Genomic DNA, 24029 nt, shown 5'->3' on the forward strand with positions numbered 1-24029 from the left:
AAGAATGGCCTGTGAAGAGCGTGGATGCTGAGAAAGCTCAACCTGCCCGTCCAGCAAGGATGCCCCCACCTCCAGAGCTGAGGTGGCACCAGTGTGTGCTGCCTGAGGCTCCAGCTGAAGGCCGGCTGGAGACCTGTTGGGCTCTGCTCCTGCTCACAGAAGGGCTGCGTGTGTATCACCAGGCAAAGGCATGCTGTGTGATAACAAGAGCTCTTGATGCTGAAACCACTCCTGAGAACTTGCATGGCAACACTGAGAAAAATCAAACACTCATTCTACCTCAATCTAGAATGTTATTCAAGGCCCGGGAATGAGTCCTGTAGGAACACAGAGCTCTTCTCCAGTGTCCACAGCCCAGAGCACCCTGCTCACCGCAGTCCAGGCATGACCAGCTGCGGCAGCAAGGGTTAGAAGGAACACCAGAGAGCCCTGCATGGCAGGTGGTACACTCTTGTGATCGATTGCTCTGTGTTCCACCTTTCCCACCACAATAAGCAGCTTTCAATTCTGCCAAAAGATGGCTGAAGTAGCAGAACGTACATTCACGCTACACTCTGTGGCTCTAGACATCTCTAGATCAAATGGTAGGTAGCAGGTCTATGAGTACAGGACAAACACTAGTGTTTGCTACATGTGAGTTAGCAGGCTGGTCACTGTTACACGTGGCCTCTCATCTGACCCTCATGACACAGGGAGGAATTTGCATGTATTTTCCAAGGAGCAAACTGTAGTCTAGAGAAGTAATGGTGAGACCTGAGGTGACACCTTTGGTAGGACTGAATGCCAAAAAGAAAACTCAGTTTCTAATTGTGCCAGTCTTTTCATGACTGCTTTTTTTTTTTTTTAGGTTTTTTTGGGGGCTTGAACTCAGGGCCTGGGCACTGTCCCAGAACTCTTTTTTTGTTGTTGTTGGTTGTGGGGCTTGAATTCTGGACTTGAGTACTGTCCGTGCACTCTTCAGCTCCAGGCAAGTACTCTACTGCTTGAGCCACAGCACCACTTCCAGTTTTCTAGTGGTTTATTGGAGATAAGAGTCTAACAGAGTTTCCTGCCCAGGCTGGCTTTGAACCGTGATCCTCAGATCTTAGCCTCCTAGGTAGCTAGGATTACAGGCGTGAACTACCAGTGCCTGGCTCCAGAGCTCTTTTTCTCAAGACTAACCCTCTATCACTTTGATCCACAGCTCCACTTTTAGTTTTTGAGAGATTAATTGGAGATAAGAATCTCACAGATTTTCTGCTCAGGCTGGCACTGAACCACGATCCTCAGAGCTCAGCCTCCTGAGTAGCTAAGATTACAGGCATAGGCCACCAGTGCCCAGCTTTGCTTCATATTCTTAATCTATCTTGGCCATAAAAGTAGTGGTCACAAATATTTAACAGTGAATTACTTATCAACCTCCCCTACCAGGTTTATAAATCCAACTGCCAGGATTGGGAATGTGGCTCAGTAGTAAAATGCTTGCCTAGCATTATTGAAGCCCTGAGTTCCATTTCTCATACCACATATACAGAAAAAGCCAAAAGTGGTGCTGTGGCTCAAGTGGTAGAGTGCTAGCCTTGAGCAAAAGAAGCTCAGGGATAGTACCCAGGCCGTGAGTTCAAGCCCCAGGACTGGGAAAAAAAAAAAAAAATCCAACTGCCATAAGGTACTTGGTTGAGATATCTAACAGATGAGGCCTAGAAAATACAGAGTAGAGCTGGGGATGTAGCTCAGTGGTTCAGCACTTGTCTAGTATGCACAAGGCCTTGTGTTCGAAGGAAGGAAGGAAGGGAGGGAGGGAGGGAGGGAGGGAGGGAGGGAGGGAGGGAGGGAGGGAGAGAAAGGGGGGAGGAAAGGAAGGAGGAAGGGAGAGAGAGTGGGAACACACAATGGATGCAGAAATATACACCTGAAGGCTCAAATACCTTCTAGCACCATCATCACCCCCAGCAGCTCCTGAGGCCGGTTTCCCACCCTATCCAACCTGGCAGGCACACATGGTGGAGGGGTCTGTGACCAGACACCTGTGTTAAGTTCTCCCTCCCACAGGACAGGAAAAAACCACCTGAGGCTAGTCTGTTCCTCAGGGTTGAGGAAGTCAACAGCAGTGCCAATGGTGGGTGAAGCTAACAACTTTAAATATGCTAGTCACTATTCATAAACCTGACCAGGCCTAAAGCACGTGAAGCCATCAACCACCCCAGAGAAAGGAAGAAGAGGTGGAGAATGGCAGGTGACACTCGGCCCCAGTCACAGGGCTAAGCAGCTACCCAAGTGGGAAGCTTCAGATGTCATCCTCAGCAAGCTTGAGCTTGCTTTCCCATTCTCATAGAAGGCCAGAGTGAGGACCTATAGGAAAATCATTTTTATTTCTAATGCACTCTGTGAGGAGACTGTGCTAGGGGCAGGGTGGACTTACTGGAGTTTCTGGACAGCTGGGCATCACTGCTGGACTTTATGACCTTGTAGCCTGTAGGACCATCTGATGTTGTGGACTGGGACCGTTCTGGTTTTACCCTCAGCTTGCTGTGGTTTTCTAAGACCTGGGCGGCAGTTGCCAAGGCAACTTTTGAGTTCAGAGTCTGCAAAGAAGGTGAGGAAAAGTCTTCTTCCTCATCATCGCCAATGTCCCAAGCATCACTGGTATTCCGGGCAAACTCGTGAAAACTCGAGGCCTTCTTATTCTTCAGAGGAACTGCGTTGACTTTTGATCGTTCTTTAATGAAGCTTCGAAAAAGGAGACAGCATTAGCAAGGAGCATCTGGCCACCTTCATTTACTTATTTTTGTAATATTAATAGCACAAACTACCCTAAATACAGCCATTAACCTCTTCGAACAAGAACGGCTTATCTCGACCCATCCCTATTAGCCCCATGTAGCGCAGACAGCTGAAGCAGAGACAATGAATCTCCCATGAGTGCCTCCGTAATTTCCCAGCCCCTGCACCTAAGTGACGCCCTATAATGGACTCTGGCCAAGGAGCTGAGGGGATGAGGAAGTTATTTGCAGGCCAAAGCCTGAAAGAGCAGGTATGAGTTCTCCATGATGATGTAGAGGAGAGCCTGCCCTCCACCCTTTCCCCACCCCATTTTGGACACAAGCCTAAGCAAGAAATAACTCTTATTAATGCTTATTCTCACGGTTAAGCCACTAAGATTTTTTAGTTCAACTGTTGTGGCAACATGAGCTAAATCAGCTGTTAGAGCAGACATAGATACGGTAGAAGAGGATGTAATTTTACACTAGGTCCCAAAATGAAAATGTCTATTTTTTTGTTCTGTTAGCTAAGAAAAAAAAAAAAGCCTAGGTTTGGGGATACTTTTTCTTTCTTCTGTTTTTTTGGTGGTACTGGGGTTTGAACTCATGGCCTCATGCTTGCTAGGCAGGTACTTATAACTTGAGTCATAACCCAGTTTAGGGCTCTATTTCTTAAACAAAAAGAAAAAAAATGAGGGTCAAGGGGATGGGAATGTAGCTTAGTGGTAGAGTGCTTGCCTAGCAAGCTTGAAGCCCTGGGTTTGATTCTTCCGTACAACATAAACAGAAAAGGCTGGAAGTGGTGCTGTGGCTCAAATGTAAGAGTGCTAGCCTTGAGCAAAAGAAGCTTAAGGATAGTACCCAGGACCCTAAGTGCAAGCCCCAGGACAAAAAAAAAAAGGCTGGGAAGGTGGCTCAGTGGTAGAGTGCTTGCCTTGCATGCATGAGGCCTTGGATTCAATTCCTCAGCACCACCTAAGCAGAAAAAGCCAGAAGTGGTACTGTGGCTCAAGTGGTAGAGCACTAGCCTTGAGCTAAAGAGCTGAGGGACAGCGCCCAGGCCCAGAATTCAGGCCCCACAACCAACAACAACAACAAAAAAGATAAAGATAAGCCACCCCGGTGGCTCACGCCAGGATCTCAGGAGGCTGAGATCTGAGGATCACGGTTCAAAGCCAGCCCGGGCAAGGAAAGTCCTTGAGACTCCTATCTCCAGTAAACCACTAGAAAACCGGAAGTGGCACTGTGGCTCAAGCGGTAGAGCGCTCACCTTGAGCTGAAGAGCTGAGGGACAAGCGCACAGGCCCAGAGTTCAAGCCCCACAATCGAAAAAAAAAAAAGAAAGAAAGATAATACTACTATAGATCAGTTGGAAGACTCAAGAAGTAAAGCAACCACCTAGCAAAAAGGGTTAGGCCCTGAGTTCAAACTTGAGGAAGAGGAAGAGGAAGAAGAAGAACAACAACAACAACAACTTGGAAAGACACATTTCAGCACCTGAAGCAGGACACAAAGCCATCATCCCTGAAGCAGAAAGACAAAAGCCTCAAGCAGAACATTACAAGGCTCCCAAAAGTATTCTAGGATATAGCAAAACGCTGGCTCTGCCTGAGGAAGGAGGCTTTGTGAGGAGGGGCCTGGCATCGCCCAGAAGAGAAAGGGGCTGTGAGGACAGAACTAGGTTGGTGAGAGACACCTACCTATAGGAATGACAGAGAAAAATCGAAGGAGTGAAAAGGTACTGTGTTCAGCACTGCAGAAGCAGAAAAACATAGAGCATGGAAAGTGATGGAAGATTTAAGGCTTAAAACTTTCCTGTTTATCAATGTCTCTCCAAGGAACATAAATAGATTCATATATTCACACATGAATGATAGTTAGCACTTACTGGCTACTCACTGGGAACCAGCCCCATGCTAATCTTCCTGTGTACACTTTTTCTCATATCCCCTGCATATTCATCAGCTTAGGGGATGGAAACTATGATGATCCCACTCACACACAGGAGGAAAAAGCCGGAAGCTGGTTGAGGTTGTGAGCAGGCAGAGGGGTCAAGGCTCAAGAGCCAGCAAGCACTCTCTGTTTAGAAAATCTAGCTAAAAAATAGGCGGAAGCAGGGCCAGGTGGCTGACGCCTGTAATCCCAGCTACTCAGGAGGCTAACATCTAAGGATCACGGTTGAAAGCCAGCCCAGGCAGGAAAGTCCATGAGACTCTTATCTCCAATAAACCACTAGAAAACTGGAAGTGGTGCTGTGGCTCAAGCAGTAGAGTGTTCGCCTTGAGCTGAAGAGCACAGGGACAGTGGCCAGGCCCAGAGTTCAAACCCCACAACTGACAAAAAAAAAAAAAAAGGAGGCGGAAGCTGGGCACTAGCTCCTCAGGCTAGCTACTCAGGAGGCTGCGATCTGAGGATCACAGTTCAAAGCCAGCCCGGGCAGGAATGTCCCTGTGAGACTCTTATCTCCAATTAAAAAACAGAAGCAGAACTATGGCTCAAAGTGCTAGAGTGCTAGAGCAAAAGAGCTCAGGAACAGCGCCCAGGTCCTAAATTGAAGCCCCACAACCAACCAAGCAAGATTTATCCTACTTTAGCATCAAATTCAAACAACAATACATATGTCATATCACCATGTGGCCAATGGGGCTTCTCAGCAATAAGACTGGTTTTACATGAGCTATAAAAATTATTGCAAACAATATTCCACTAATAGTAATAATTTGACAAATTGAAGTCAATATGCACAGACAGGGAATGATTTATGGTGCTCATGCAACTTAGATAATTGAAGATCCAATCCAAGGTTTCTACAGTGATGGGGATTAACCACCCAGTAATTAATGGCCTTCTGAAGTGGAGCGATAATCATGTAGCAGAGAAAGCAATAAAAACGTCCCAACAAAATACTAAAATAAGGGCGATAAATGTTTTATAGCAACAATCTAGAATTGTAAAACAGTGTGGAGCAGAGCTGGATGGTGTCCCCTGATGTAGAATGAAGCTCACACATGAAAAAGGGAATCAATTAATTCAGACAATTAAAGTCCTCCTAATTTGCAAAGCTAAGGGATTGCTTCTACTCCAAGTATGCCTGCAGCTCTGCTGAGTGATCACTGAAAATGTTCACTGTTTAACCTCATTCATAAGCAACCAAAGGAAAGGACAGAAAGTTTGCCTTGACAGTTTGGGACATGGCGATGTCCCTGAAGATCTGCCTTACGTAGAGAATGAGGGGAAACTCAAGAGATGACTGGTGCAGACAAGATATGCCACCCCTGACCCAACATGCACAAAGACAGTATTTCCAATCACCTGATAAAGGTGTAGATGGTGGCTTTATAGGCCACTTGTTTATTAAGGCAATTATAAAACATGCTGTAATGGTCAGGTGCTGGTGGCTTGCACCTGTAATCCTAACTACTTAGGAAGCTGAGATCTGAGGACAATGGTTTGAAGCCAGCCCAGGCAGGAAAGTCTATGAGACTCTTATCTCCAGTTAACTACCAGAAAACCGGAAGTGAAGCTGTGGCTCAAAGTGACAGTGTGATAATTTTGAGCAGAAAGGCTCAGGGACAGCACCCAGGCCCTGAGTTCCAGACCCACAACCAACAAAAAGTGTTGCAATAGCCAGGTGCCAGAGACTCAAACTTGCTGAGATTTGAGGGTCATGGTACGAAGCCACCAGAAAACAGAAAGTGGAACTGTGGCTCGAAGTGGTAGAACACTACTAGCCTTGAGCACAGAAACAGCACCAAGGCACTGAGGTCAAGCTCCAGAACTGGTACACACACGAACACGTGTATATATACATATACACACACACACACACACACACACACACACACATTGTATACAAGGAAGAAGCAGGGGTAGGGAAGATGATCAAGTAGGTAATTAATAGTGCCTTCCACTATTGACCAGACTACTCTCAATAAAATGAAGAAAACAGAACTTATTCTATACAATGGCAATATCACACAAATATCAGAGAAAACATGCTCCACTTAGAAGTTATTACAACAAACATAGTAGTGCATGCCATTAATCCCACTACACAGAAAGCGAAAGCAGGAGGATCACAAAGCATTCTAGACCACATAATAAATTTGAGGACATCCTGGGCTACACAAGAAGAGCCAATCTTAAAAAAGAGCTGGGCACCAGTGGCTCACCCCTATCAACCTAGCTACTTAGAAGGCTGAGATCTGAGAATTGCAGTTCAAAGCCAGCCCAGGCAGGAAAATCTGTAAGACTCTTATCTCCAATTAACCACCAGAAAATCGGATGTGGAGCTGTGGCTCAAAGTGGTAGAGCGCTAGCCTTGAGCAAAAAGAGGCTCAGGGACAGCACCCAGGCCCTGAGTTCAAGCCCAACAACAACAACAAAAATCCTTTGCCTATCCTCACGTTCCCCACCCCAACCCTGGCAAGCACAGAGTTTCTGGCTGTCTCCAGAGATGGATCTTTCCAGAATGGCATAGAGCCAGACTCATAATCATAATAGCACATCTCTGCACTTCCAGTGAATGTGAAGGAAGGAAGGAAGGTATGACACTACTACACAGGCCCAGAAGTTGAAAAACAGATCTGCACGAGCTTTCCCAGAAATAGGCCTCTAAGATTCACTATGCCCAAAGATGGAGGCCAAAGTTGGAAAATCTGGGCTGACGCCCTACCTCCTCTTTTACCTTCGCTATGGCTGAGTGCTGCCCATGGAGACAGGAGCCATGTGAACACCAGGAGAGGAAGACTCATCCTCACATCTTAGTTTTACCGAGTGTCTGTGGTGTTTGCAAAGAATTTACTAGAATTTGACTACAGAAATGGCTTCTAACTACTGTTCATATGCTGGGGGTTGCTGAGAGTGTAGGCCAGGGCAGCTGGGCCAGGGAAGATCAGGTCACAGTTCCAAGCTCTTTGCCCTGGCTCACGCTTGAGGGGAGGGAGAGGAGGCAGTCCTTCTACTCAGAAGCAACAAGCTCCCAGAGGACCCCAGGAGGGTCATCCAGGGACAATGTGCAGCCCATACCAACCTTCTGCAAAGAACAGAAACACTCATGAAGTTTCTCACATGAGCTAGCTTCCCATTTAGCCATGGACCATTTGGAAATGAGAGGATTATTCACCTCCAGGTCCAAAATCGAACATAAAAGGTCAACATGGAACAGGGGGAGGCGCAGGGCGAGGGAAGGAGGCACATGAATGGAGATACATCCTGACTTACTTTTTGGTGAGCCGAGGGTCCAGAGGAGGGTGCTGTGCTCCGTACACGGGCTGGATGCTAGAAGCAAGGAAAAAGGAAGTAGGCAGGTGTGAGGATGCTCGATGTGTTGGCTGAGTACCAATTACCACAAAACTGGATAGTACTTTAAGACATAGGAACAACCACACCAAGCCATCCCAAGAGCCTTTAAAAACATCTTCAACATTGTGTGAGTTCCCTGATGGTCAGCAAGTCCCTACTGTAAGGATGGCAGTGTGGCAGGTAACGAAGAGCAGAGTTCAAATGCTGGTTCTGTCGCCCACACCACTGCGAACTGGCATCAAGTTATTAGACATTTTTAAATCTATTTTCTCAAGCAGAGCACCGGTGGCTCACGCCGGTAACCCTAGCTACTCAGGACGCTGAGATCTGAGGATTGCGGTTCAAAGCCAGCCTGGGCAGGAAAGTCCCTGAAACTCTTATCTCCAATAAACCACCAGAAAACTGGAAGTGGCACTATAGCTCAAGCGGAAGAGTGCTAGCCTTGAACTGAAGAGCTGAGGGACAGCGCCCAGGCCCAGAGTTCAAGCCCATGACTGATTAAATAAATAAATAAATAAATCTATTTTCTCATCAGTAAAATGGAAAAATTGCTCACCTCACACGACTCAAGAAGGGAAAAGTGAGCTGAGGAAGGGTGCAGGAGGGGTGTACAGTGGCACGGACACTTGAAAACGTTTGGTTATACCCAGGAATTACACAAATATGGACCCCAACACCAGTATTTTCACTCACAAATGGAAATACATTGATATGTAGATATAAAGCTACTTAGTACACCAGAGGCCCTCAAACCCCAATCTAGAAACACCCCAATGTCCCCTGACAGTGTGTTCCTATAACAGAATTCCTATATAGCAATGACAATACATGAAAGAAAGCTGCAAGGAACAATGTGGGAGGAGGAGCTCCTCAATAGCACACAGTGAAAAAAAAAGAGGTAAAGGCTGGGAAGGTGGCTCAGTGGTAGAGCGCTTGCCTTGCATGCATGAGGCCCTGGGTTCGATTCCTTAGCACCACATAAACAGAAAAAAAAAGCCGGAAGTGGCGCTGTGGCTCAAGTGGTAGAGCGCTAGCCTTGAGCTGAAGAGGTGAGGGACAGCGCCCAGAGTTCAGACCCACGACTGGACCCAAAAAAATTAAAAAAAAAAAAAAGAGGTAAAGTAGCAGAGAGTAAATTGTGCGGCTGTCACAAAGTCATGCACATCCTCAAGTGGCTGACGTGAAGGACGTAGCTCTGGGGACAACCACTTTTCCTCACTTGTGTTTCATGTGCTTTTCTGTACGTAACAGGTCACAATGAAAAGGAGAAAAAAAAAAATTCAGTGACCTGAGAATAATTACGTGCCAAAGCAAACTGATGTCCATGTATAAAGCAACAGCAAAAACCACTTTCAGTAGGTCAGAATTTAAGGATCTCCTTCTGCATAGAAACTGAGATAGCCAGGCATTGGTGGCTCACACCTGTAATCCTAGCTACTCAGGAGGCTGAGATCTGAGGACTGCGGTTCAAAGCCAGCCTGAGTAGGAAAGTCTGTGAGACTCTTATCTCCAACAAATCACTAGAAAACTGGAAGTGGTGCAGTGGCTCAAGCCGTAGAGCACTCACCTTGAGCTGGAGAGCACAGGGACGATGCCCAAGCCCAGAGTTCAAGCCCCATGACAGACAAGAGAGAGAGAGAAAGAGAGAGAGAGAGACTGCGAGATGACAGAACACATCTCTTCCTAAGATGAATGGAGAAACCCTGGGAAAAGACCTGCACATACCACCTAACCGACCAGACCTTATGACCAAGTCTCAAATCTGAGACTCTACCATGAGGTAGAGGAAACCATAAAAGTGGTGTAATGGACAACGGTTCAAACAAGGAGAGGGTAAAAAGCAGACAAATACATCGAGCTTTGGCTAACAGAGCGCAAGGACACTAAAGCTGAAAGCTCAAGAATGTTTTAAAATAGAAACAAAGGCTAATGAACAGTGTACATAAACTCAGAACAGGTGGAGAGAAAAGGAGCAGGAAATATAACTACTAATTTCATAAATATTTATGGTGGGGTGGGGGGTCAGTAGATATTTTCTAAAGAAATATGGTGGGTATGAAGGCAGAAATCTGTAATGCCAGGACTGGGAAGCTAAGTGAGGCAGGAGGTTCTGGAGTTCATTGCCCTGTGTCAAGGCCCTGACTCAAAACCCACACATATGGCCTAGGAATGTGGCTTAGTGGTAGAGTGCTTGCCTAGCATGCATGAAGCCCTGGGTTCCTTAGTACCACATAAACAGAAAAAGCCAGAAGTGGCACTATGGCTCAAGTGGTAGAGTGCTAGCCTCAAGCACAGAGAGGCTCAGAGACAGAGCCCAAGCCCTGAGTTCAAGCCCCAAGATCAGCAAAACACACACACACACATTTAAAGAAAAGAAAAGCTGAGTGTTAATGGCTCAAGCTACTTAGGAGAATGAGATCTGAGGATCAAGATTCAAAGCAGCCGGAGCAGGAAAGTCCATGAGTCTCTTATCTCTAATTAACCACTATGGATTTGTGTTGTAACATTCACAAATACTCTAGAGTGAGTACACTTGAACTCTCCAAGTCCACAAACCCTCGTAGTAAAGCATTAAAAAAAGATATAATAAACTCTGCAGGAAGATATCAATGAGCCAGTGAGGAGAGTTGACTAGATAGAAAAACCAAGAAGGATCCCAAGGTCTTCTCCCTAAAGATTATATAGCCACCTGTCAGTAAACTGTGCGGAGAAAACCCAAACCTAACTGTGCAGGCTTAAGGGCCAGAGTCCATCAATTAACCTAGGAAAGGATCTTAAACTCACAGTGGACTATTTTTTTTAAAGACGTCAGCCATATGTGCTGGCACAGCTAGAAAGGCTAAGATGAATGATGGACTCCATCAGCAAAGGTATCAGGGCCCAAATTGAATTTGTTAACATGTTCCTGAACTAAACCATGATGTATCTGAATCTGGAAGGCTTTAAATAATAAATCAGTTTACTGCACCTCAGAAAAAGACACACAAGAAGTTAGACAAGAAAAAGAAAAGAAAAAAGAAACCAATATAATCACACAGGCTAAATGACAACAGACAGCCTAGCAGTTCAAAAGCAATATTTTTCTGATGTTTACAAGGTCTCCACCTTCCAAACACATCCCAATTGTCGAAACAGCATCTTTGCCCTTCTTTGGAATGCTTTCTCTGCTCTACATCCACCCTGCTACACTCCCCTGCCTTTCCCCCAGTGCCTAGGCCCTCTCTGACTCCCTTGCACAAATCAGGACTGAGATAACTTTAACAGGCGAGATTTAGATCAAAACCTAAGCCACAACTCAGGTAGGTGTTCAATAGGAAGCTGTGTGTGTGTGTGTGTGTGTGTGTGTGTGTGTGTGTGTGTGTGTGTGTGTGTGAGGTAGGTGTTCAATAGGAAGCTGTGTGTGTGTGTGTGTGTGTGTGTGTGTGTGTGTGTGTGTGTGTGGTAGGTGTTCAATAGGAAGCTGTGTGTGTGTGTGTGTGTGTGTGTGTGTGTGTGTGTGTGTGTGTGTGTCAGTACAGGGGCTTGAATTCAGGGCCTGGATGTTACCTCCGAGCTTCTTACCTCCGAGCTTCTTTGCTCAAGGCAAATGAAGCCTATACCACTTGCCCACAGCTCCACTTTTGGCTTTTGGAGGGTAGTTTATTAGAGATAAGTCTCACAGAGCTTTCTGCCCTGGCTGGCTTTGAGTCACAATCCTCAGAGATTACAGGTGTGTGATACCTGCACCCAGCTCAACAAGCAGCTTTTAAAGGAGATATTATAGAATTGGAACCCCCAACTCTCCCCTCCCCCATTTCAGACCTAGAAAATCACTCTGCTGAGACTGCATTTTTCACACTCATGTTTTGCTTTACGTTTGTACTTTCTACATGTATATTCCTAAACAATGAGTTGGTATGCATGCCATATCTTTTAAAACATATAAATGCTATAATTTGTTTGGCTAAATCCTAATGCTAGCTTAAATTTTTACTTAATTCCAGAGCTGTCTTTAAAAAGATATTTCCTCAAGCCAAGCACCGGTGACTCATACCTGTGATCCTAGCTACTCAGGAGGCTAAGATCTGAGGAGGTTCAAAGCCAGCCTGGGAAAGGAAAGTCCATGAGACCCTTATTTCCAATCAACCACCAGAAAATCAGAAGTAGGGCTGTGCCTCAAAGTGGCAGAGTGCTATCCTTGAACAAAAGAGCTCAGGAACAGAGCCCAGGACCTGAGTTCAAGCCCCACAAGTAACAAAGAAAACAAAAAAAGAAAAGAAAAGAAAAAGAAAACCAGAAATGGAGCTGTGGTTCAAAGTGGTAGAGTGCTACCCTTAAGCAAGAGACCTCAGTGACAGTGCCCAGGCCCCAAGTTCAAGCCCCACGATCAACAAAAAATAAAAAGTAGGGAGATACTGTAACAAGTATGTGTGAACCCCTTACTCCAATTTCCCAAATGCTACCATTTGTCACATTATGCATATGAAGCATTAGAGAGACCACTGATGACCAGTCCCCTCAAGAGATAATCACTCTTCTTTTTTTTTTTTTGGTCGTGGGGCTTGAACTTTGGGCCTAGGCACTGTCCCTCAGCTCTTCAGCTCAAGGTGAGCGCTCTACCGCTTGAGCCACAGCACCACTTCCGGTTTTCGGGTGGTGTATTGGAGATAAGAGTCTCACGGAGTTTCCTGCCCCAGCTGGCTTTGAACCACGATCCTCAGATCTCAGCCTCCTGAGCAGCTAGGATTACAGGCGTGAGCCACCGGCCGGGCTTAATCACTATTCTTAAGTTTAAGAGATCCTGTCTGGTTGTTTTTGGTTTTTTTTTTTTTTGGTCAGTGGTGGGGCTTGAACTCAGGGCCTGGGTGCTATCTCTGAGCTCTTTTTGCTCCAGGTTAGCACTCTACCACTTTGAGCCAAAGTGCCACTTCCAGTCTTCTGGTGGTAACCTGGAGATGAGAATCTCACAAATTTTCCTGCCTGGCTGGCTTCAATCCGTGATCCTCAGATCTCAGCCTCCTGTGTAGCTAGGATGGCAGTTGTGAGCCACTGGCAACGAGCCTGTATTTTCTTCTATTACTTTCTTTTTGTTGTGGTTGTTTAATGTATTCTTATTTTGTGAATGACATTGTAACTGTATACATCTCTAGGGTAGTGTGTAGAAAATGTGCATTTTTTTTTCTTTTTGCAAATGGGGCGTGCTTGCCTTCTGTGTTCCCTCAGCTCCTGTTTACTTCTTCTGATTACAAAAGTAACGTAAGCTGAATGGAAAAACCGGATGGTCAGTCATTCACATCCTCACCAGGGCAGGCCACAGTGCCAAATCGGTTTCCAGCTTCTAGAAAGCTGTGGTCTGTTTCTGTTGTCCCCACACTGAGTACCTGAACACAATACATAACAGCAGTAGGCATGCAACAACACGTAGAAAGGGAAAAGAGAGGAAAGCCCAGAACTCTACAAAGCCTGGCTTACACTCACTCTTGTAGCTGCACCTGAAAACTGGCAGCTCCCACTACAGCAGGGAAACACACTGCACACACAGCAAAGAGGCTCCGGGCTCTGGGTGAACCCGGAGGTCGCCAGCTCCACCTTCACCATTCAGGAAAGCACACAGAAGGCACTGGCAGAGCTGTCTTCCAGCTGCAATGGTGCGCAAACTTGAGGAGGAAAAATCAACAGGTGTTGGGCGCTGACAAAGGAATGGAGGCAAACATGAGGTGGGAACTGTGCGGCTTCGATGCCAGACATGCTGGCAGAGGGCCCAGGCTCCCCCTGTCTGTGCTAGTCTCCCAGAACTGGGCCCTGCCACGCCAGCGCTGCAAGGGCCTTCTAATCAACTGTATCAGTAAAACCACTGCCAAGCTGAGAATAGGTGCTAATGCACCTGCCCAGGCAGACTGGGACCTTTATACCAGGTATCAGGTGTCAGTGACAGATGTTTTAGTTAAGAAATATGTAAGTACCTAAATAATCCCTCAACCTTTTTTTTTTTTTCTTTTGCAATGCTAGCGATAGAACCAAGCTGATGCCAGGTTATACCTCTAGCCCTCAACTTGTTTTAATAGCAGTAAAGCTTCCTTAATTGTTTGTGTTTGTGTGTGTGTGTTATGTGCACTCATTGCCAATACCAGACCTCCCGTATATGGCTGGCACTTTACTACTTGAACTATGCCTCCAGTCTAACATTTTGTTAGTTAATTGGAGACGGAATCTTCCATACTTTTCTACCCCATCTGGCTTCAAATCACAATCCTCCAGGTCTCAACTTCTTGAGTAGCTAGGATTATGGGTGTGAGCCACCAGCAGCCAGCTTTTCCAAAGTTCAAAACAGAAATGTCCATCTTCTGCCCCTGCCCCTTTCATCTACTCACATCTCTCCATTGTGCCTGTGTGACCGTGGGAAGAGAAATAACCTTGCTCATGCATTCTTCAGAACTGGAGTTGCCCTCAGAGCTCACTTGATCCAGAGATACTAGAGGTGAAGTACTTCAGAATATGCCTTAAGACTTGGCTTTAGTCAGGCGCTGGTGGCTCACGCCTATAATCCTAGCTACTCAGGAGGCTGAGATCTGAAGATCTCGGTTCAAAGCCAGCCCAGGAAGGAAAGACCTTGAGACTCCTATCTCCAATAAACCACCAGAAAACCGGAAGTGGCGCTGTAGCTCAAGTGGTAGAGCGCTCGCCTTGAGCTGAAGAGCTGAGGGACAGCGCCCAGGCCCAGAGTTCAAGCCCCACGACCAACAAAAAAAAAAAAAAAAAAGACTTGGCTTTTTCACTGGGTGCTGGTGGCTCATGCTTGTTATCTAGCTACTCAGGAGGCTGAGATCTGAGGATCTTGGTTCAAAGCCAGCCCAGGCAGGAAAGTCCATGAGACTCTTATCTCCAATAAACCACCAGAAAACCGGAAGTGGTACTGTGGCTCAAGTGGTAGAGCGCGCTAGCCTTGAGCTGAAGAGCGGAGGGACAGTGCCCAGGCCCAGAGTTCAAGCCCCACGACTGACCAAAAAAAACCCTAAAACTTGGTTTTTGTTCTGAAGCAAGAATACCACACTCTCCCTGAGCATCTATCCGGCCTTCTTGGCCCCTCCCTCGATCTCCTTGCCCCTCCCCCTCTCTAGATTTAATCATTTACCAGTCCTGCACCCAGCACTGATGCCCACTTCTGCCATCACTGCCCTGGGAGGGCCTCCGTTCCTTCACTCCTGCACTCTCTGTCCCCTGCAGGGCATTTAGTGGGTCAGGGTCAGAGGCAGAGGCATCAAATGTCCTACAGCCACTGTAAACACTAATCCACACCACTTTCCTCAGCATCCATGATTTCTTTTCAACATGGGAATGAACCCTACGCCTCACACAAGCTAGGCAAGTGCTCCTCCAATGAGCCACACTTTGGACCCCAGAATGGTATGTCAGTAACTGCAAATCTGAGGTGTCACACCCCTCCCAACTCTGTAAAGCACCCCACTGCACTCAAGATTCAGATCAAAGTCCAGATTGGGGGCGGGGGTGGAGCTCAGTGGAGAAGCACCTGCCCAACAAGCAAGAGGCCTGGCTTCCATTACCAGCACAAGGCAAAAAAACAACACTTGGCCTCTTCTTTATTTTTTTGTCTATCGTTGACCTTGAACTCCACCGGGAAGCTGTCTCTGCACTTTTTTGCTCAAGGCTAGCACTCTACCACTTTGAGACACAGCACCACTTCTGGTTTTCTGGCGGTTAATTGGATATAAAAGTCTCATGGAGGGGCTGGGAAGGTGGCTCAGTGGTAGAGTGCTTGCCTTGCATGCATGAGGCCCTGGGTTCGATTCCTCAGCACCACATAAGCAAAAAGAAAAAAGCCGGAAGTGGTGCTGTGGCTCAAGAGGTAGAGCGCTAGCCTTGAGCTGAAGAGCTGAGGGACAGCGCCCAGGCCCAGAGTTCAGGCCCCACAACCGGACCCAAAAAAAAAAAAGTCTCATGGACTTTCCTGCCTGGGCTGGCTTCAAGCCACAATCCTCAGATCTCAGGCTCCTGAGTAGCTAGCATTATAGGTATCAGTCACAGTGCCCAGATAACTTGGCCTATCTTTCTAAACATGAAGATCCAGAAAACTCTGAGAATGTTTTTTTTTGTTTTGTTTTTTGGCTGGTCATGGGGCCTGAACTCTGGGCCTGGGCGCTGTCCCTCACTTCTTCAGCTCAAGGCTAGTGCTCTACCACTCGAGCCACAGCGCCACTTCTGGCTTTTTCTGCTTATGTGGTCTGAGAAATCGAACCCAGGGCCTCATGCATGCAAGGCAAGCACTCTACCACTGAGCTACCTTCCCTGCCCAACTCTGAGAATTTGGATCTTATTAACCATAACAGTGGGCAATAAGAAAAGCAGGAAGAACTATCCAGCAGCTACAGCAGCAGTCCAGGCATGCTTGATGCAGATAGCAGGGGTGAAGCAATGAGGGCAGTCCAGAAGAGGTGAATGTTGACATGCCAGCAGGACTTGAACTGCATGTGGCAAGAAAAGAGGAATCACAGAGTTGGGCAATGAGGGGAACATTAGCTGAGATGGATGAACAGCCTTGCTGACAGAGGTGGCAAGTGGGGATCCCAGAGTTCTGTTTGCACTTGTGTGATGCACCAATGCGATCAATTGGTTTTTTCAGGACCCATATGGCAAAAGCCCCAGCACCATGACTGGAGTTCCCGGCAATCTAATTCAGGATTCTTTTCTCATCGGTACTCAAAGCACAGCCAGCCCCTAGACCAGCTGCTGCCTCTGCACTTGAATTCTTGTTAGAAACTCAACTTCTCAGCCAGGCACTGGCAGCTCACGCCTGTAATCCTACCTACTCAGGAGACTGAGATCTGGGAATCGCAGTTTGAAACCAGCCCAGGCAGGAAACTCCATGAAACTTTTATCTTTAATAAACTACTCAAAGTTGCCGGCACTGGTGGCTCACGCCTGTAATCCTAGCTACTCAGGAGGCTGAGATTTGAGGATCGCGGATCAAAGCCAGCCCGGGCAGGAGAGACCGTGAGACTCCTATCTCCAATAAACCACCAGAAAACCGGAAGTGGCGCTGTAGCTCAAGTGGTAGAGCGCTCGCCTTGAGCTGAAGAGCTGAGGGACAACGCCCAGGCCCAGAGTTCAAGCCCCACGACCGACAAAAAAAAAAAAAAAACTACTCAAAAAAGCCAGTGGTATTGTGGCTTAAGTGATACAGTGCTCGCCTTGAGCAAAAAGAAACTCAGAGACAGTGCCTGGGCCCAGAGTTCAAGCCCCAGGTCTGGTTCCCCCTTGCCCAAAAAAAAAAATTCAACTTTTCAGATATGGTATCAGACCTAATGAATCTGGAACTCTGGAAGCAGACAGGAAAGCTAGGTCTTAACCAGCCCTGCAGGAGACACTGTACAGCTAGAAAACTACTGTTCAAAACCATCTCTTCAGGAATGGGCTGCCTGAGGGCCACAGCTGCCAGAAGTCTTTTTTTTTTGGGGGGGGGGGTCAGTCGTGGGCTTGAACTCTGGGCCTCGGCGCTGTCCCTCAGCTCTTCAGCTCAGGTGAGAGCGCTCTACCACTTGAGCCACAGCACCACTTCTGGTTTTCTGGTGGTTTATTAGAGATAAGAGTCTCACAGACTTTCCTGCCTGGGCTGGCTTTGAACCATGATCCTCTGCCTGGCCCTCTACCTAATTAACCTGAAAGGTGAGGCTTTTGTTTTTCACCTCTGCGCACCACAGTACTGACTGAGGACTCCAGACACACCACTGACCCAAGTCTTTCAACTAGCGAGCAAACAAAAACTGGAGCTACTATAATCAATCTTTCTCATAGCAGCTGATATTATGGGTTACTTCCTTCCCATGAGCTATGCATCCTCTCTCATTTCATTCTTATGCAGCAGATATTCCATGCCCTGTTTACAGACTGAGGCACAGAGACATTAACTTATACAGGGTCAACAGCCAGAAAGTGGCAGAGGTCGGATTTGATTTTTTTTTTTTTTCTTGAGTCTGGTCCTGGGGCCTGAACTCTGGGCTATCCCTCAGCTCTTCAGCTCAAGGCTAGCACTCTACCACTTGAGCCGCAGCACCACTTCCAGCTTCTTTTTGCTTATGTGGTGCTGAGGAATCGAACCCAGGGCCTCAGGAATGCAAGGCAAGCACTCTACCACTGAGCCACCTTCCCAGCCCCAGAGGTGGGATTTGAACCCAAGGAGTTCAGTTCCAGAGCCTACTTTCAAGTTTTGGTAGTACTGGGGTTTGTGGTATTGAGTCTCAATCTTGCCAGGTTAGTGCTCTATTACTTAAGCAACATACACCTCCAGCCCCTCTTGCTTTATTTTTTCAGATAGCGTCTTGCTTTTCACCTGGGCCAGCCTCTCACAGAGACCTACAGCCTCCCACACAGCTGGGGTAACAGACATCCACTACAACCAACTTGTTTTGTAAAGTTGAGAATCTCACTTAACTTTTTACCCAGGCCAGCTTCAACCCTTGATTCTTCCAATCTGACTAGACAGGACTTCAAGCGTGAGCCACTGCACCAGATACTAAGTACATGAGGTTCTTATTTAGAACTAAGAGAAATTAAGATATTATGTTTTGTTTTGTTTTTGTCAGTTGTAGGGCTTGAACTCAGGGCCTGGGTGCTATCCCTGAGCTCTTTTTGCTAGTGTTCTACAACTTTGAGCCACAGTGCCACTTCCGGTTTTCTAGTGGTTAATTGCAGGTAAGAGAGTCTTACAGACTTTCCTTTCTGGGCTGGCTTTGAACTGTGATCCTTAGATCTCAGCCTCCTGAGTAGCTAGGAGTACAGGCATGAGCCACCAGCACTAGGTTAAGATGTTTATTTGCATCAAGTTACCACAGGACGCAGTCATTTCAATCCTATGTACACTGAAAAGAATAGAAAACACGTCCACACAACCTGTGTGTGACCATTCACAGAGGTGCTATTCATAACAGCCATGAGATGGAAACCACCCAAATGTCCATCAACTGATGAACAAATAAACAAAATGGTATCTCTATAGTAACAAATGTTATTCAGCCATAAAAGGAGCAAAAAATTGATACATGCTACGACATGGGTGAGTCTGAAAACATTATTTTTTAGTAAAAGAAGCCAAACACAAAAGGCTTTACGTCCTATCACTCCATTGATTTAAAATATCCAGAATAGGTAAACTGAAAAACAGAAAAATAAATCAGTAATCACTAGGCTCTGGAAGAAAGAGGAAATGGGAAATGAATTGGGTGGGGGGTGGGGGTACTAAAAATGTCCCGCAGTCAGCAGTGATGATTAGACAAAGCCACCTATGTTCTAGATGAATATACTGTACTAGCACTGAACTGTACATTTTAAAAGGTGAATTGTGTAGTGTGAATTATATCTCAGCAACATTGCTATTTGTAAAAGAGTTTTATTCATTTTTGAACTTAGGCTATTTTATTTAATGAAATTCCTAGTTTTTGTTACTTGTTACTTTTCACTGGATCATGATGAAAGAAAGTGAAAGTGACCTGCCATCACTTTCATGTTTTTGTCTTTCAATTTGCGAAGATAACTCAAATGGTTTCATTTCTAGGTTATAAACCTAGAGCATGGTCTGGTCTTGCCTGCTGTTTCCCTTCCCAGAACCAAGAGTCCAGATGCAAATCTTCTATTCCTGAGAAAATGCTTTAACAGCTTCCTTAAAACAAAGCACCTTGCTAGGTGCCTGTAATCCTAGCTACTCAGGAGGCTGAGACCTGAGGATCAAAGTTCAAAGGTAGTCCCCCTCCCTCTCTGTAGGAAAGTCCCTAAGACTCTAATCTCCAATTAAGTCCAAAAAAAAGCCAGGGCTGGGAGGGTAGCTCAGTTGTAGAGTGCTTGCCTAGCATGCGTGAAGCCCTGGGTTGGATTCCTCAGTACCACATAAACAGAAAAAGCCGGACGTGGTACTGTGGCTCAAGTGTTAGAGTGCTAGCCTTGAGCTGAAGAGCTCAGAGACAGAGACCAGGCCCAGAGTTCAAGCCTCACGACTGACAAAAAAAAAAAAAAAAAAGCCAGAAGTAGAGCTGTTACAAGTGGCAGAGTAATAGCCTTGAGCAAAAAGAATTCAGGGACAGCACCCAAGCCCTGAGGTCCCAGAACACACACACACACACAAACACACACACACACAGCACCCAAGCCCTGAGGTCCCAGAACACACACACACACTCACTGTACTAACACACACACACACACACACACACACTCTCTCTCTCTCTCTCTCTCTCTCTCTCTGTACTACTTGAAAGAATCTTAGTTTTCTCCCTTAACCAGGAGCTCCTAGGGATCTCTGATAAGCACACAGTTAAAACAGCATTCCTCTTCAACAAGTAAGATACTAAAAATGAATAATCAGAATAATTAAGCAACAGATACTGGAGTAAAAGTCTGAGAAATACCTGTTTTAAATGTTTCCTTGCTCTAGTTACAACACAGCAGTAATCACTATTTGACAATTATGATATGCTAAATAAACACCATCCTAGGTTCTTTATAAATCAGCTACTTCAATCAGGTGCTGGTGGCTCACACCTGTAATCCTAGCTACTCAGGAGGCTGAGAGCTGAGGATCTTGGATTGAAGTCAGCCCAGGCTGGAAAGTCCATGAGACTCTTATCTCCAATTAACCATCAGAAAACAGGAAATGGAGCTGTGGCTCAAAGTGGTAGAGTACTAGCCTTGAACGGAAAAAGTTCTGAAACCAAGCCTAGGCTCTGAGTTCAGCCCCCATTAACAAAAAAAAAAAGTTTCATGAGCCAGGTGCCAGTTGCTCACACTTGTAATTCTAGCTACTCAGGAGGCTGAGATCTGACAATCATAGTCTGAAGCCAGCCCAGGTAAGAGAGTCCCTGAGACTCTTATCTCCAATAAACTACCTCTTAGAAGCCAGAATTGGAGCTGTGGCTCAAGTGATAGATTGCTAGCCTTGAGCAAATGAAGCTCAGGGACAGCATCAGGCCCTAAGTTCACGCCCCTGGAACAACACACACACATACACACACACACAACCTTCTAAGGGCACTAGTGGCACACACACACCTTCTAAGGGCACTAGTGGCGCGCACACACACACACACACACACACACACCCCTTCTAAGGGCACTAGTGGCTCATACCTGGAATCCAAGCTACTCAGGAGACTGAGATCTGAGGATCAGGATTCCAAGCCAGCCCCGGCAGGAAAATCTGTTAGACTCTTTTCTCCAATTCACCACCAAAAAGCCAGAAATGGAGATGTGGCTCAAGTGGTAGAGCAAAAAAACTAATAAAAGTACCTAGGCCCTGAGTTCAAGCCCATGATGGGCTGGGAAGGTGGCTCAGTGTTAGAGTGCTTGCCTTGTATGCATGAGGCCCTGGGTTCGATTCCTCAGCACCACATAAGCAAAAAGAAAAAAGCCGTTAGTGGTGCTGTGGCTCAAGTGGTAGAACGCTAGCCTTGAGCTGAAGAGCTGAGGGACAGTGCCCAGGCCCAGAGTTCAAAAAAAAGTTCCATGATCCTGTAATTCAGGAGAAGAAATACGGGAAACAAAAGATAGTTTAAACAACAGACCAAAGGCACAAAGTACCACACCACCTACCATTATCTTCTACATTGTTTCCTGACTTAACTGTTTCCCCACTCATTCAAATTTTAGGATGTGGGCATGTCATGATCTTTCTATGGAAAACCACAGAAAACACTGTGAGCACAACTGGAGAGCTTAACAGACCAGGAAGGAAAGGAAATCAGATGGCAGGAAGTGGTGTTCATCTAAAGCACACGTTTAGTACTGACAACATTATTAATTCTACAGCGTTTTATTTTATTGTATTTTTTTGGGTCCTGTCGTGGGGCCTGGGCGCTGTCTCTCAGGTCTTCAGCTCAAGGCTTGCGCTCTACCACTGAGCCACCTTCCCAGCCCTCCACAGTGTTTTAATGGGAAGCCATTTTTGCATTCCCTTGCATGATTTTATTTTATTTTAGTGCATGTGTGTGTAAGTGTGCTGGTACAACTAGGGCTTGAACAAGACCAGGGCACTCTCCCTTAGCTTTTTTGCTCAAGGCTGGAGCTCTAATCATTTGAGGCACACTTCCACTTCCAGCTTTTTGTTGGTTACTTGTAGTTAAAAGTCTCTGGAACTTTCCTGTTGTGGCTGGCTTTGAAATGAAGTCTCATCTCATTCTCCTGAATAGCTGAGATTACAGGCATGAGCTACCACCACCCAGCCTCTCATATGATTTTAATATTTAATTTGTATTTGTTTTGTACAATGTATGTGCTAAACACTGACTTCCACTCTATTCTCCTTAAGATCTTATCAGGATCTTAACAACTGAAAAACACACTTCTCTTACTGCTCAGGACCCAACCTCAAACAAATTGAAGCTGTAAACCAACAGAAGACTGATGGATGGGTGGAAGATTGCTAAGTGTCAACATGCAATCAGAAGAAAGAAAAAAGTAGCTTTCCAACAAAACTGAAGAATGGAAGAATTGGGTATATTTACACAATGTCTGTTTACATTACTACACAAGGTGGGGGGGGGGGGAGTTCACTTTGGGCTGCACAAATCCTGAGAAAATGGTCAGTGACTAACACCTAATTTTAAAAAGGCCAACGGGAGGTAAAGTAACGAACCCAGGCTGGAGAATGGCTCTCTGGCTGGCTGCCCCCAGGAGGTCCTGGAGAAAGACGGGTTCCTGCGGGGCCCCACCCCGTCGAGGGCCCAGCCGAGGGGCCACCCACCGGCAGGCAACCACCTGTGCTGGGCGGAGACCCCCGAGGAGGAGTTGGGGCTGAAGTGGGAAGCAGTTTGGGGGCCAGCCCCCCAGCCCAGGAAGGTCCGGGCCAGCCGCCCGACTCCCCGGGCCCTCTCCCCGGGCCCCCGGGCCCCTCCCGGGTGAGGTCAGCCCTCGGAGCCCCCCGCCGCCGGCCCAGGGCGCGCCCCACACCCCGCCGGCCCCAGGGCTCGCGGCTTGACAGCTGCCCCGCCACGGCCAGGCGGTCCCGGCCCCTTCAGCCCGAGGTCCCCCAAACCAGTCGTCCGGCCTCCGAGGCGCCCCGCGCCCGCGGGATTTCGGGTCCGGGAGGGTTTGGTCCGATCCCGCCTCCCCCTCGGCGTCCTGGGCTCACCTCCCCGGCAGCTTGGCGCTCCTCTTCCAAAACTGCTTGCTGTTCTCGGCGGCCATGGCTCTGGCCCGGGGAGGTCCTGGTAGGCGGGCCACGGGGGGGAGGTGCCCGCGGGATGCCACCCCCAGGACCCCGGAATCTGAGGGCCGGACCCAGGCCGCTTCCCCGCCGCCGCCGCCGGTCACCCGCTCCCAGCTCTTGGGGACGCCATCTTGGATGTGGGCATCTCCCCGCCCAGCCCCATTGCCATTGGTGTTCTGCACAGGCCCAAGACGGATGGACCAATCAGAAGCCAGAATCCTGCAGGCCTCTGAAGCCCAACTGCTACGTCAGCGGCTGGGCATGCAGGTGGACCGAGGAGGCGGGGCCTAAGAGAGCAGGAAGGCGGGGCTGAAAGTTGTACCCACTGGAGGCAAGAAACAGGTACGGAAAGAGACCTGGGGAAAGATGGTTTTCTTTGAGGGGGATGAGATTTCTGAGCTACATATATTTTTTTAAGAAGAAAAAAAAGAGCATAATATACTTATGTACATACATAAATCTTTTGACTTAAAGGTAAGAACCCTCAGTGATGGTTGTGGGCCATTTTTAAGATCTCCCAACTCAATGACACTGGTTTATGACATGCCCCCTTCTTTCCCTTAAAGCCCCCAATTTATTATTATTATTATTTTAATTTTTTTGGAAGAAGACTGATACAGCCCAGGGTGACTGTTTCAACAGGCAAGTAACAGTTGATTCATCAGAATCTTCCTCTTCTCTGATAACTGAACACTATTACATGATTTGGGTTGCAGGTGAAATTGAAATGATGTAACCCCAATTTCAATCTCGACTCTTAGTTTTGACTACAGGAAGCTAAGCACTTGACAGGTTGC

At 47.0% G+C, this 24029-nt stretch overlaps 1 protein-coding gene across 3 annotated transcripts in view; it reads right to left on the minus strand.

Annotated features, from left to right (window-relative positions):
• Tbc1d22b (TBC1 domain family member 22B) overlaps positions 1–23462 on the minus strand; it is a 63141-nt gene extending 39679 nt beyond the window's left edge. For 2 of the 3 annotated variants that reach the window (XR_006147987.1, XM_042683844.1), the window contains exons 1-3: positions 23155–23462; positions 7965–8021; positions 2402–2709 (exon numbers count right to left, since the gene is read on the minus strand). Coding sequence is in view for 1 of the 3 variants with exons in the window: in XM_042683844.1 (XP_042539778.1) it covers positions 2402–2709; positions 7965–8021; positions 23155–23210 (421 nt within the window). In the remaining 2 variants the exon portion in view is untranslated. Of the gene's footprint in view, positions 1–2401; positions 2710–7964; positions 8022–23154 lie in introns of those variants that run through there. The other variant, XM_042683845.1, reaches the window with a different exon arrangement.
• Positions 23463–24029: the final 567 nt, after the last annotated feature.

Source organism: Dipodomys spectabilis, unplaced genomic scaffold (assembly GCF_019054845.1).
Source record: "Dipodomys spectabilis isolate Male_0828 unplaced genomic scaffold, ASM1905484v1 ptg000085l, whole genome shotgun sequence".
Taxonomy (NCBI): domain Eukaryota; kingdom Metazoa; phylum Chordata; class Mammalia; order Rodentia; family Heteromyidae; genus Dipodomys; species Dipodomys spectabilis.